The 15,455-nt window shown below is 36.7% G+C and overlaps 1 protein-coding gene across 4 annotated transcripts; it reads right to left on the bottom strand.

Annotated features, from left to right (window-relative positions):
• Positions 1-2,377: 2,377 nt before the first annotated feature.
• On the bottom strand, positions 2,378-14,973 carry LOC105060424 (E3 ubiquitin-protein ligase SP1). 4 transcript variants are annotated; one of them, XM_073260658.1, is made up of 11 exons: positions 14,559-14,972; positions 14,407-14,459; positions 11,920-12,044; positions 11,714-11,809; positions 7,935-8,072; positions 7,794-7,859; positions 7,318-7,430; positions 7,094-7,204; positions 6,459-6,517; positions 6,273-6,375; positions 2,378-2,767 (listed from the first exon to the last, which is right to left on the bottom strand). In XM_073260658.1, exons 1-11 carry the CDS (start codon positions 14,630-14,632, stop codon positions 2,665-2,667), a joined length of 1,041 nt encoding a protein of 346 aa, XP_073116759.1. In that variant the 5' UTR covers positions 14,633-14,972; the 3' UTR covers positions 2,378-2,664. The 4 variants fall into 4 exon arrangements, with proteins under 4 accessions (XP_073116759.1, XP_010942408.1, XP_010942409.1 ...); XM_010944106.4 differs by having other exon boundaries at positions 6,273-6,381; positions 6,474-6,517; positions 14,559-14,971; XM_010944107.4 differs by having other exon boundaries at positions 6,474-6,517; positions 14,559-14,971.
• Between the last annotated feature and the right edge of the window lie 482 nt (positions 14,974-15,455).

The raw sequence follows: 15,455 nt of genomic DNA, 5'->3' as shown, positions 1-15,455 counted from the left end.
TATTGAACTGGCTCTAGGACCACTACAAGGGAAAAGGAGTTCTTGGAGTTCAAGTAAGACTTTGATCCTAATACATCCAAACTAGATCATCTCACCATAATATTTAGTCTAGATGGAATTTCCTTCCAAAGTGACCCACTTGTGTTTCCTCCCTTTTGACCATGACAATGGCATTGTTGAGTGCCTCCTGATGGTACATAATATTGATGCAAGTCTCCGATCCGAGGTGTGCAGTGGTGGCCGGCCTCCTTCTGACCTTACTAGTCGGTTTCAATCCAAGGATGAGGGCTTCTTGAAAAACTTGCAAATCAAATCTGTTTTTGTCGGAGATTCTTGGATGAGGGACTCTCCAATACTTAAGTTAGTATGAGCTTGAGAATAATAGAGAAAAAAGAAATGAAGCAAATAAATGTGGGTCGTTCTTTGGAGTAGAATTTACTTTAAGATCCTCTATACCTTCCTTTATATAGGAGGGCACACGAATATTACTTCAAGTTCGATAATGGAACAGAAAATCATTACTCACGTTTATTAGAGATGTGGGTAGTAGGTTATGGGCATTAATTGCATGACATTAAATCATATACCCATAATTTATGGAAACCAGCAAAGACTCCGGGGGTTATTTTTCCTTCCATAATAGTCTGTTGGTGTTGGACCTCATTTCCTGTCCTTTGTATGATCCCGGCCATGGCGTCGGTGTGTATCCCATCTGGGGTCGGAAAGGCTCCGATATAGAGGTTGGGTCGAGCGGCGGATTATTCCCATAACACCTATATTAAACGGTATCTGTAGGTATGCTTCATCGACATTCTCTTCTCCTTCAAAATAAGGTGCAAGATCTATCACATTGAATGAGCTTTTTTTTTTTTTTAGTATAATATTATGGATTAGCATTTGGTCATCATGCTTGAAGTGGATATGTTGATCCTTTCGGTTTGCTCGACCTTGGCACTGCAGCTTGTTTCTTTCAATAATCTTCCTTTCGACTTCCTCATGGTATCTACTAGATGTGCTATGGGGGGTCCTCTTCCTTGAGGGAAGTCCTTCTAGAAACTGGCAACGGTGCTAGATCTAACAGTCATCATGGTATTAGTCGTACTAGAATCTTCAAAGGATATTGTTTTGTCTTCTGGTTGATATGCCTATCGTAGGCAAACTCACCCTGGGAAAGAATAGTGTCTGAAGTGGTCAAGCTTACTATTATAAGACTCCGTGACGTCTATTTACACCTTCAATCTGCCCATCGGTCTGAGTACGAAAGCCAGTAGAAAATTGAAGACTGGTCCCTAACTTGGCCCAAAGTGTCCCAATCTGCCCATCGGTCTGAGTACGAAAGCCAGTAGAAAATTGAAGACCGGTCCCTAACTTGGCCCAAAGTGTCCTCCGAAAGTGATTGGTGAATCTGATATTGCTGTCGGACATTTTACCACCTCAGGATCTTGTCCAGGCAAGCCACCTCCTTGAAGAGAAGTTTGGCAGCATTGAAAGCGTCAGTAGCCTAGATGAAGTGGACCATCTTGGAGAACCCATCCACCACCCCGTAGATGAAATTGCATCCTCCTCTGATCTTCTGGTAACCCTAGGACAAAGTCCCTTCTTAGGCTTCCTAAAGTCTTTGATGGACAATGGATAACCATTCCGTTTGATAGTTTTGGATTTGGTCATTTGATAGACCGCCTGAATGATCTGGTCACACATGGCAGCGCTTGGGACGCAGAGTCAGTTATTCTAAATAGCCATCTTAGAACAAGAATCTAAGGTACTCCCTACCTTCTCTTTCCTTGGAGCTTTACGGACCTTGACATGTTATAGCACGAATCTAGGGCACTTCCTACTTTCTCTACCTTCTCTTTACCTTGGTCCTCGATAGACCTTGACAAAATAGAGATCACCTTCACATGGTCCTTTAAGCTAGTTAAACCCAACCATCTCAGCAAGAATACGCAGCAACAAACAAGCTCATCAGCTCAGGGTATCGCAAACCTCGTTTTAACTTTTATCAGCCAGGAAGTTCACTTGGCATGCTTAAAATTTCAACTCCCTCTAGGAGTTCAAATAGCGCAAAGTTTCATGGTTGTAATGTAGAACTGAAGGTCCTGGTGGGTAGTGGCATCTTAGGTATCAGAGTCCACCGCGGCAAGTACTGACAATAGATCAATCTAAGATAATGAATATGGCGGTGAAAAAAAAAAAAAAAAAAAAAAACAGCTGCTACATAAAAGACAGGCATGATGCTTTACAAACTGAAAAAATAACGCACAGGAAACACATGCTGGTACCATTTTGAAAAAGAGGAAATTCTTCCTGCACTTGTGGTACAGGGAGATGGCTATTTAAATAATAGAAATAAGAAAATTGGCCTTAAGAGCCTACAAAAGGAAAAATCTCATCATCCATAAATTTATCGTTACTGGTTATTTAACATTTCATAAACCGATCTGAAGTATTCAAGGCTAGCCTGCCATCTAGGAATGTGTTACATTTTTCTGAAGGAGATTTGTGGTCAATTGACGAGCCAGCAAACTGAACGTGTTGGTTGACGGTACGAGACACCAGCTAACATCTGAAGCAGCCCCCAAAGATGGGGGCCGGTAGTCTTACTTTTTTAAACCAGTACAACAACATAAAGCCCGACTTCTGAGCCACCAACTAGTAATAGCTTCAATGGCGAAATGTCTTTACAACTTGATCAATTCTTCTGCGGCAGAGCGGACAGTTGGTCAAGTGTGAAGAACATGTCGTACAGCAGCACATGTGCCCACATCTGCAAAGATTTTTTAAATCCTCATCAGTCGCCGGACAAATCATTGAGAATAAGGAGATGTTCTAAGAACAGAGCCAGAAAGGATGAACCAAAGCAACAAGAACCTTATCATAATTAGTTATTAAGCAAAGTGACATCGAGAAAGGCACATCATCGTGCTTTATTTTTTAATAAAAAAGCCCATTTCACCACAAAAATTATGATCTAACTCAGAGAATCACCTAGGGAAAATATCAATACGAAAAGGTGAAACCCAACAAAAAACACAGAAAATTAATGTTCCAAACAATGGGCTACAGAACTAACTTCTTGATGGATTTAGATTGTCTGATCACCTCCAAGACATCAAGTAGTTCAACTATCTATAAAGATGCAGCACATCAACTTGCAAAATATGGAAAGGAGACTTGTCTGCTATGTGAAATTCGGGGGAAGCATGTCCGGATAACAGACATCAAAAGATGAAGCCATCAAATATTGTGATTACCTCAAACCGTAAGCATCAGGTGGTATACATGGTCATACAACAGTTTCTGGAAAGATGCTTGCATCTGATGCAGCTGCTTGTCCAGTCATGGTGGTAGCTTATGCAGGGGAAAACCAATTCAGGGAATAAGAAGTGGAAAAAGTGGAAGCATGCATTCTCAATTACTGCTAGGCAACCTAACAATGACCCCAGCAAGGAAATCAAACAAACACACTAAAGAAAGAAGCTTGAGAAGCAGCAGTTGCATGGAAACAACAACCAGGGTCCTAAAGAATGAGGGAATGTAATATTACAAAGGTGGTCTGCAACAAGAAGATCAACCAACGCAGATTTGATCCAAGAAAATAGTTGTGATGCAACAATAGAGTCATGAATTCACAGAGTAAGCATTAACCGGTACATCTACTTAGCTTTGATGCTCGAGTCAGAATATTTGGAACCACAGCTAAGAGAAAACACTGATAGCTGGAGGTGAGGGTATGAACCTTCTTATCTCAATTGCTCAAAAAGCTGATATAAAACCCAATGAGAAAGGTTGAAGTGGCAAGAGATGTTAGGTTTTTCACAGTTTGGTAATGAATAAAAGGCTCCAAGTCACTGAGAAATAATTAATTCAAAATTAAAATAAAATATATGCAAATTTGCACCAGACAAAAGTCAAAAGAAAAAATATATGCTTTGCATTGCCAAGTTGGGCTGCAGATTCATGTAATCAAGACAGCTTCACCAGTCACCTCTTTCAAGGTCAGTGAAGGACCAAAGAACAAAAGGGCTAACCATATTAAGTTAAAGAGGTGTGCATGACCAAAGAACTGACCACAGAACAGAAGTGCTCCGTTGTTAAATTGTGGAAACATGACTCCTAGCTTATGTGATAAGAGTCATAATAAAAGAAAGTCAAGCACTTTAAGGTAATAACTGATCCAGACAAGGAACACCTCAGTGAAGACATGTTGAAACTGCGAAATCTGGATGCAAGAACCATTTAAAACATGCAAGAGACGGCATCAAAAAAAAGAGAAAATGGAAAAAAGAGAAAATTCTATTGAACTCTTCCCATATTGATAGTAAACAAAGAGACAGTATCAGAAATTGACATGTCATAATCAACGGATCTCAATAGTATTAGTGACCACATCCTTAAAGGAAAATAAAAAACACACACCCACACGCGCGCGCACGCACACACATGCAGGGGGGGAGAGGGAGAGAGAAAGATATATATATATATATATATATATAAAGGAACCACCACCTGGTAAAATAAGATGTGTTCTAGCATCTCTTCTGGTAGACACTAAACAGAGAGGAGGAGATGATTTTAAAGAATGTGTGACGAAAGGAAGCTGTGTGGCCGCAAGGCACATAACTTTGGAAAAGTCCTTGATTACCTTGGTTAAACCAATCATGCTCCAGATAAAAATTTGAAAGCTATAAACCACCATAAAGTAACAAAAGAACAAACATACATGCAGGTAAAAAGCCTTCATGCAAACCCACCCTTTTCCAGCAGAAGCAGCAATCAGAGGCTGCAAAGCTTCACTAGAAGATTGAAGGACTAGTTGGATCATCTCCAGACCGACCCAAAGGGCATATGGGTAAGATTCAGTATTTGATTCAGGCCAGCCAGTATTGGGATGAGTCTAAGACCACATCGATAGACTTGGACCAATCTGATGCAAGTCACATTGCATCGGAATGCTGATTCAAACATAAAATCAGCCAACAAATGACACAGAATACAAGAACCAAAGACAAAACCGACACGTCGGATCTGTCTATTTTACAATACTTAAGTGTCCAATACCCTGGTGCCAGTCTGATTCCTTGGGGATATCTGTTCATATTTTACCTTCCTATTATAGCTCTCTTAGTTTGACTAGGCTACTTGAAGCACAGATGAGCCCTACCAATGAAAGACACCATGGTACTCCACAAACACCTACCTCATTGTACTTGAGTTTTGACAACTAATGAAAGTGAGATTTATCCTCACAATCATCCAAGGACACTTCCAGCAACTTGGTGGATTCCTAGGAGCTTTGAAGGCTTTGGCAGATTGCACATGGCAACGAAGTCTTCCATAGCACAGTTCACTACTAAGTATTAACTTCGGAAAAACTTTAAAATTATGTCATTCTATGATTACCCACTTACAATTTTAATTCACAGATTAGGAAACCTGACACCTATCAAGGTTAAAAGAAGGTTCATCGGCACCCTATTACTCTCTGGACTTGCAGCATCCCCAACCTTGCACCCACATCCTTAGCTTCATTTTCCTGCAACCACACCTCTCTTGCAAAAGTCTATTAAATCCAATTAAGCCTCACATGCCATTTATCATTATCAACCAACCAAATGTATCTCCTATGGATATGAATATTAAGAACACAAGGCAAATATCCTCGTCTGCTTGCCTTCATGCTGTTCTTGTGACAAGGAATCTGTCACTCTAGCCAAGCAAAGGATGTTTACAATCAAGCTGTGTACATTCAAAGTGGGCAATGTTTAAGCAAATTTAATTTAAAATTATGTATCAAACTCTTATAATATTAAAAACACTTAAAGCTCAATGTTACCAAGTGGACTTTATAGCACTGACATGTTCGAAATTGATCAGTGAATATAAAAATAAGCAACTCAAACAACAGAAAATGAGTAACATATTTATTGTCATATTGAAATAAGCAAACAAAGGGCAAAAGAAGTATGTAGACATCAAGATATAACATAACATGACTTCAAATAGAATTATAAAAAGCATCTTACCGACCAGCCACCTCTTCTAATCAACTTAAAAAGAAAAAAGGAGAAAAGGAAAATTAAAGAAAAATAAGTAAGTAGATGCCAAAACATTATGTTTAAAACTATAAAATGAATAATCTCTCTTCATTGTGCTGTCAAATGAGATCATAACAACTTAGAATATAAAACTCATAAGATGCAAAAATAAAAGACAACCTCTAAATACTTCAGTATGGAATAACTAATGAAAAAGATTCGCGAGATGCTTACGGAACAAAAACAGCATTGTATTCTTGCTCAAGACATATCACACATATGTCCAACATCAATCGGTCCTTATTCATGTTATCTGCTACCTTTTCAGAATCTTCATCTGCTCCTACAGAGAAATTCCAATCATCAGGGAAATGATTAATGGAACAAGTTTATGACTGCCTAAAAAATACAACAACCTACAATGAGAAGATCTACCTTCAGCCTCCCGTGCTTGTCGTTTTGCTGCTGCAGCAAGAACTCTGCATAGACCAAAAAAATCGCATACTTTCAGATATATAATGATCGAAAGTCAACTGAAATCTTTTAAAAGGTGTACTATATTTAATTTTGCAGAGATCAACATAAAAGTAAACACTTGATGCACAATCTGTATGTTTTTACTGCTAATTTTAATTAATGCTCTATTTGGTTCCCAGAAAAATGAAAGGGAGAAAATTTCATGAAATAAAAACAGAAAAATAAATTGAAGAATTTCTCTTCATTGGTCCATTACAAAAAAAAAAAAAAGCAACAAAATGGGGAAGGTATCTCCGATGGATGCAAATTATCCTGATCCATTGTACTTCCATAGTCTCAAAATCACTAACTAAAATGTAGGAAAGCTTTTAGGTCTTCTTGAGAAAATTTTGACCCTTTATTTTCTTCAGATTTTTCTGTCCTTATATTTTGTTTTCATAGCCAAACGATGAAAATGAAGATTGCCTCCTCGCTTTCTTCCTTTTCTCTTATTTTCTTCCAAACAGACAATGCATAACATGGTTTGTTAAATTATTCAGTTCTCAAAGAACCAACTAAAGACTCAAATTAAGATTTACCTTTTTTGCAGTTCCCAGCGTCGTCTTCTCTCTAGAATATACTCAAGCGCACGCTTTGCAAGCAGAAAAACACCAAAGAATGTAAATCCCATTGAAGCAAATTGGTACCACCTGTTGGATATAGCCCCTTTCATTAGATCCCTTGTAATTATTCTAATACACATATACATATTACTTTTAATAGAAACGTCAATTCCTATACCAAATTATATCATATTAAATACCTAGCCCATTTCCCAAGATTTGCAATGAGTTCGTCAATATTTTTGGGCGACACATAAAATGGTCCCTTATGAGGTCGCTGTATCCGAATTGTTCCAACATCATCTTTAATGGCCTGTTCAGAACACGAGAACCATAAAAGGCAAAAAAAGAAAACATCCAAAAATCAACAGAACTTAGAATACACATGAGTGGGTTTTGGATGGATTTGCTAATGAATAATAATGTGAATATACATATTTGCTCAAACAGCAATAAGTATATGATAAAATTAACAGGACCAAGTAACATATTAGGAGACAGACAACGATCAATATATTTCTGAATTGAACACATTTTTTTCTTAGATGTAACTGTCACAAATTCAGTATATTTTGGCATTTTTTATTTATTTCCTAGATATTATTGTTCTTCCTTGAAAGAGAAACTCATTTAACAAAAACCAATATTTGTTCTAAATAAATATCATAGAAATTACCTCACCAACCACTGTCAAAGAAGTGCCAGTTGGAAGAACCCTTTCTGTTCGCTTGACTCCAAGCATCTGCAAATGATAAATTCTATTAAATAAGGAATTATGCTGCATCTTTACCATTTTAGTGAATATGAATAGACAGACCTTAAGACCTTGCAAATAGTCTAGAGTTCCCCGCACTAGAGATCGCCCTGACTCTTCAAAAACCTCACTTCCAATGGTTAACACCAGGCCTGTAGCACCTTTAGCCCCAACAACATACACACGTCCGGTCCCGTCATCCTAGTATCAGTTAGATTAATAGAGTTCAAGAAAAGACTAAAAGGGTAACTGCACAGGGCTGCTTCATTACCTATGTCCAAAATTTGTCATCGACTCAACATAGCCATAAAAGCCTTTCCCAATTATTTGGGGTCGGCAAACCCAGTATATGAACAAATGCAAATGATAATAGATCCTAACAAAAATAAAATTCTAAACCTGCTGTGCATTTCAATTTTATCTGCAGAGTATCAAAAATACTTATTGCTGATAAAATAATCAGAATCATCCATTCATCAAAACAAACAATTATCACCGCAGGGGCAATACCATGTGTTTATAGAAACTCAAGATTCAAATATAAGTGAAATTTCGCATGACTGATCTCCAAATATTGCATCATCATACAATAACCATGGTTTTCCCACAATCAAGACAAACTACCAAATAAAAAGTTATACATATATTCAAGTGGAGAGCAAAGCAAAGAAACAAGACAACATCAATGGTCTCAATTGAATTGGAGGTTGAATATCCAACACATGGAGTTAGCGAGATCAGCTCTGATGACCCTTGACAATGCATGGACATGTATTAGGAATCAAGTGCACAGAAATTAACTTATCACGAGAGGCCATGAAGGTGCAATCCTAGTGGCAAGGAAAGTCTGCAGGTGAGCTAGGACTATTTTACTAAACGCAGCTCCAAAAGTTGAACAAATTATTGGTTTTACCAGAAATACAATATACATGATTATATCAGTGTTTACTTCAAGAAGCCTCACCATGACAACATCCAAGAGTTAGAAAATGGTGATGTTGGCAATATAGAACAGTATGCTGATAAGGTAGGTTACTTAGATTGCTGAAAGTTACGTAGCGGGAAACACCCACTAGCATTTGAGACTAGCTGATAAAGTTAAAAGCAGTACCATAACACGGACGAGTAGGTGATTCCAAGGATCTGCAGACAAACAATGTTTATCAAAGAAGAACAAAAGCCATGACACGAGATTGATGCACATGTAACCAATAGATAAGAAGGTGAACTGTGAAGAATTTATATCCCAAATGTCAAATGTGGAGACATGACAAACAAAAATAGTTCTAAAGCAATTCAAACATGTACCAAAGATAAGTGAAACGGATAGTAACATCCAAAGATGATGCACCATAGGAAGAAGAAGTCCTGATTACACTAATAAAGCAGATAAATGTTAAATGCAATTTATGCATAACACAGTCCAAATACTAGATAATGATGCACATGAAATAATTGTTAAAAGCCAATAAGGACCCTCAAGAACATCAGAATGAAAAATAAAGGCCAGCAACTACCATCACGATAGGTCCCACTAAGAATCATGAAACTAATAACAAAGACCACAATGAGCACTAATCAAACTAATTAAGCGGAATTCGTAGGCTTGACCTTCCAAAGATGACCCATAGGCTAGCCAGGTGAAATGAGTTTCAGAATAAAGGGGCTGGCATAAGCCTCATAGCGAAAATAGATAACCGTTTAAAATAATTAAGGTAGCTTAATGGTCGTGTTGACATGCAGGAGGATTATATTAACCACCAATGAGTGTGTCTTGAAGGTGAACCTTGCACACAAAAACAAAGAAAATTGTCTAAAATAGCCAGGGTACATTTAAGGATGATCAGGAACAATAAAAAATATATATTGTAAATTCAGATAAATGAGACTAGGAACGATAGGAAATAGCAGGAAATCACAAAAATGGAATAGGTAAAAGTAAAACTAATATGCATCAAGTAAGAGTTACAACATCTTTTCAAGATAAACTTAAAGTGGGATCTAGGTAGCGGAGGTAATTTTTGACCCGACCTGTCAACCTAACCCACAAACAACCCACTTTAAGCAAGTTCAGGCTTAACATAAATATGCCTATGTCATAAATGGGTCAACCCACCTAGATCTATTTAGTAAACAAGTTGGGTTTGGGCTTCAAGCCTTTGACCTGTATAACCCATTTTGATTTGTTTAATAATTGGGTCATGTCATCACCTAACCCATTCAACCCATTTGAAACCTACTTAACCTGCTCTATGTAGTTTAACCCGACTTACTCAACCTGTTTAAATCCATTTAATTCATTAAAAACCCACTTAACCTGTTTATCTTTATTTGGCCTATTTATTAAATGGGTTATGTAGGTTGGGTCGTGCTACTTGTTCAATAAATAGGTCGGGTTCATATCTAAATTTTTGACATGTTTAATAAATAGGTTAGGTTTATGTTCAAGAAGAAAAAGGGACCTAATATTAAGAACCTAGTGAGTTTCAAGACGATTGGATTAACTAACAATATTGCATTTCGTTTTGGTGAAAGCAAGAGATGGGATCAATTTTATTCATTGAGCAAAAAAATATCCTCTCAACCACAAAGGCTATGAAAACTCTAACAATCAAAACATGAGTTGACCATGCTCAAGAAGAATATCAAAATTCTCGAGAAAAATATGCGATGTCAAACAAGCCTTTTTTGGCTATCCTAATATCCTAATTTATACATCTGATTACATGCAGACAGTACATCTAAATGGCATATAATTCCAAAAATAGATTTCCAAAAACCAAAATGTGCATTAGATTTCATCTATGGTGCACTCCCATCATATTGTAATGTAAGGATGCCAAAATTTATAGCCTAACTGAAGGTTTGCTGAAAAGCATCAAGCTTCACATTAAGAAAGAAAGGATGGATTTGAATGATGTTATAATGATAAAAACATCATCAATATACCATCTAGTCAGAGTTAATAATTTTACAAAAGTTTATATCAAACCTTTCTCATTTTAAGTTTTCCATATATCATTAGTTTCATAAGAAGAACTTTACAATTTCTTCTTATAGAGAAGTCTTGAAAATTTAAGCCCTTTATTTATCAAACTTGAACAAGAATTTTCATTGGGAACTAGTCGATATAAACCAGTAGTTTTTATAACAATGGTAAATAATTAATCAAGTCAAAATACAATAGGTGTAAGACATCCATAGGTCATCACACACCAAGCATATATTGAAATTTAACCCAACTAAACAAATAAATTTCTGGTTTATTTCAGCTGAGGGTAATTATCTCTTCTTCTGATATGTAGTGAAGTTGTGTACTTTGATAAGGATGGAATTACATTGACTTACAAACAATCACAAGGAAACGAGCACATAAAACATTTCATTTCATCAAAAATTGATTTTTCATTTTCTATGTTACCTATATATTTTCCTCCCAAGTTGTTCATCATTCTAGGCAATTTTTTCTACAGCTACATACAACTTAACCTAAACATGAGAACTGGAATGGCTTTCCTGGAAGCATCGAATTTCTCATAAACAGAATGTATAGAGGATAACTGATTTAACAAAAGCTTATAAAATAGCCATCACAAATGCTTTTCTCAGAAGCACAGTACCATGACTTCCCTGTAAAAGTGATCCCCACAAACCTCTCAGCATTAGATGTATAGGGAAAATTTTAATCTTTTGTTTGCTGTAGGCTAGAAATGATAAAAATTCTCTAGCAGAAACTACTTCAAGAATATGCTTTTTAATGCAACACTAATCATTTTGTCCAATCATGGATACATTACATCAACATCAAAGCCTTGAAGTGAAGAATCATGGCCATTACTTACCAGGTACCAGGGAACCTCTTTACTCATGGAAAGCATCAAAGCAGAGTCTTGTATCCAGGAACCAGCATCATTATGCTTCAAGAAGTGTTGTTCAGCCTGAACAAGGGTTTCAACCAGAAAGTTCCCATAAAATGGATAAAAGAAGTTGCCAACTAGGTATCTATAGAATTTTCACAGCAGAATCGTCTATGAAAAACCACATGTACCATTTCCTCAACTATTACAGCTCTTAAACCACTTTGTTCACAGTTGATTGGTGTTTCTGAGCCAACTCGTCCCGAAACAGTGACAATAAAAGGAAGGACTTTACATGCAGTCTCCAAAAAAATTGCTGAAAGGACAAAACATAAGGAAAGATGAATCTATTCTTTCCTATATCAATCAAATTTAGCAAGCCTATCACTTATACATAACCTTTAAATTGGCTGACAGAAAAACAGAATTCAACATAAAGATACCTCTCCACAGTAAAAAGCCTTTTTCCCAACACAATAATAGATTTAGAAAATAACTTCTAGAAAATTACAGGGATCTTAATTGTTCATACACACCAAAGAGCAACATGAGAAGGGAAAAACATGCCCCTCACTGGTAAATAAGTCCCCTCCCCACCACCCCCCCTCCCCAAAAAAAAAACACCAAAAGAAAAAAAGAAAAAGGTGAACAGAGGACATGCTAATTGTAATAATCAATAGCGAGAAGTTCACAGAACAAAACATGGTTTTCATATTTCACAACAACCAGATAGTGTGCTCTCCAAAGCATTAAAAAAAAATTCAAAACACTTAGACTATAATAGATTTAGAAAATAACTTCTAGAAAATTACAGGGATCTTAATTGTTCATACACACCAAAGAGCAACATGAGAAGGGAAAAACATGCCCCTCACTGGTAAATAAGTCCCCTCCCCACCACCCCCCCCTCCCCAAAAAAAAAACACCAAAAGAAAAAAAGAAAAAGGTGAACAGAGGACATGCTAATTGTAATAATCAATAGCGAGAAGTTCACAGAACAAAACATGGTTTTCATATTTCACAACAACCAGATAGTGTGCTCTCCAAAGCATTAAAAAAAAATTCAAAACACTTAGACTATAATAGAGATGTTAAAATTTATGAAGGCAACACAAGGAAATGCTAACCAGGCAGCGATATTTACAAATTCAATTATCTGGATCATAAAGCTTTGCTTCATTTCGTATGATGAATCATCTCTAAGGACTATGCTACTAGAGTTTTAAAGATTTCAAATTTATTTTCTGCAAAGAGAAATTTGTGTATATCTCAAAAAACAAAAGTAGCTATCACTATTTACAGTTCTGGGAGGTCGAGTAAAACATAAATTTTGCAGATCTCTACCTCTCTGAGGAACCAATGTTGCACATGCGATTGCAGCCATGTAGATCTCAAATCTTGTTGATCCTCCCCATTTATTCAATGCAAGGAATCTTAATATTGTTTAACAAAATTTTATGATCCACATTTCAACTTAGAGATAGTATATTAAAACACATAAAGGAAACAGGTGCGAGAATATTTATATCTTTAGCTGCACTAACAAGAATATCGCATCCATCCTAAAGAATACTTATCAGATAGATATCAGTGAATCAGATATGCATCAAACACTTAGATATTAATCACATTTTTTTATTTTGTAACTTTCTAGAGATTGAGACAGAGTTAGGTTCTCCAAACAATGGATTTGATCCACCATATGGCATGATGCTGGAAGTGACCTATTGTTGCTTCTAGAGTTTATCAACTTTTTAGTTTCTTAACTAACTCTGCATGGTGTTTATTTCTTGTGCCCTTGACTTTTGAGATAATTTTGATGTTCAGATGAGAAACATATATTTCAGGCATCTTTGCCAAAAAAAAATATTTTTATATGTTAACTGTATAATATTAAAAAGTAAGGTATGTAGCTACATTAACGTTATTTTTTCCTGTGTTCTCTATCTCTTTTTCTCCTCTAGTTGCATCAAACAACCAGCTACATGTCCAAATACGGTCATCACATCCATTTACATGCAAAACTAATATAGAGGGACTTGTCTGCAATACTGCGTCTATCATAAGCTAATTATGTTGGTGGCCGTATAATTAATGATTTCATGTTTATATGTGATCTGTCCCTTTATTATTGTTTTAAGTTTTAACCATAAAAGCATGAGCTTGCTTTACTTTGGTTTTTTATGTGAACTCAAAATACAAAGCTAATTCAAATTCATATCCAAACAGATACAACACCTCATGGAATCTTCTTTTTTCTTTTGAGCTCAGAGAAGCATACTCCCTATAGCAACATCCAACACAAACACTTGTACCAGTATGTAGGAGAAGTAGTTGATTAAGACATTCATTCAACTTCATACATACCTCACAAACAATCAATTTCCATAACTCTCACTAGTATTTGATACAGATTGAAATTATAGCCGGAACATAATGACCAAAATTTACCCCATGTAGTAACACTGTCAAGCTATAACCAATAATCAAAACAAGAAAAGCAAATAAAAGGAAATTAATTTCTTTGTGGAACCAAAAACCGAAACTTGGATCACTAAAGCACTCAAATTCCCAACCACCAGCATCAACAAAACTAGTTCATCTATTAATTGAACACTCAATAACACAATCAACAGCAGAGAAAAAGAACATCCACAAAGTGCACCAGGCGCACATACCAAGATCCTTCAACTGGCCTACCCTGGTGACCGACCTTAGAACGTCAGCATCCCTTCACATAAAGTTCGTCACGAATCAACAATCAGGACCATAAATTTCAAGAAAGACAGGAACAAACTCAGTCAATCCAATCAGCAAATCAGAACAATACCTTCCGCTGCTCCTTCCCAGGAGATATAGAGCAGCTGCACTCACGCAGCAGCCCAATCCCCCCCATGGAATCATCCTTCCAAACTCCAAAAAATCCCCAAATAATTGAAACAAAAAAAAAAAACCCTAGAAGCCTATTCCCATTAGGGGGTTAAGGTTTGAAAAAATCCAATGATTCTTGCGAAAGGAGAACTGGGAATCGAGATTGAGGCGAGGGTAACGAAGGGGACGGAGAATTTACGAGAAGAAATGAAGACAAATGAAGTGAAGAGGCGTGAGAAAACGTGAGTTTAACGAAGAGGGAGAGGGAGGCAGCGAATTGGATACCAGACCCCAAAAGGAGGGCAGAGATCGAGAAAGGGAACGAAGGAGGCGTCAGGGGAAAGTTTGAAGAGGTACATTAGGCGGTGGTGGCCCAAAGAAGCTACGAGCTCAATCCTCCAGCCATCCGCATGTGAACTGATTTGCTACTTTCCCAACGTCCGCATCCTAGACTTCCTGCATGGAGGTACATGATCACTTGATTTGTTTTTTTAATATATATTATTACTGTGAAGTTTTGTCTTCTATGTCTTGTAAAAAAAAAAAAAAGTTTCTACTTTATCAATTACTGCAAGCATGATCCTCTACTTAAAAAGAAAAAAAAAAAGTCAGTAACATCATTATGGCCCATCTCGAATCGGGATAAAAAAGATGAAAGATTAACATCAGGTTGGCAACAAATTATAAAAATACATCGATAAGTATTAAATAAAGCCAAATTTGATATGTGTGATAAATGTCAGGGCATCTCCCATTATATGCAATAGGCCATGAGTTAACCTAATCAAAATTTGGCAAGGATTGATTAGGTCATTGCAAGCCACCTACTACAATATAACCCAATTGTAGCGATATA

This window comes from Elaeis guineensis, chromosome 7 (assembly GCF_000442705.2).
Source record: "Elaeis guineensis isolate ETL-2024a chromosome 7, EG11, whole genome shotgun sequence".
Classification (NCBI taxonomy): Eukaryota; Viridiplantae; Streptophyta; class Magnoliopsida; order Arecales; family Arecaceae; genus Elaeis; species Elaeis guineensis.
The sequence above is the reverse complement of the archived record's forward strand: the minus strand, read 5'-3'. Positions and strand labels throughout refer to the sequence as shown.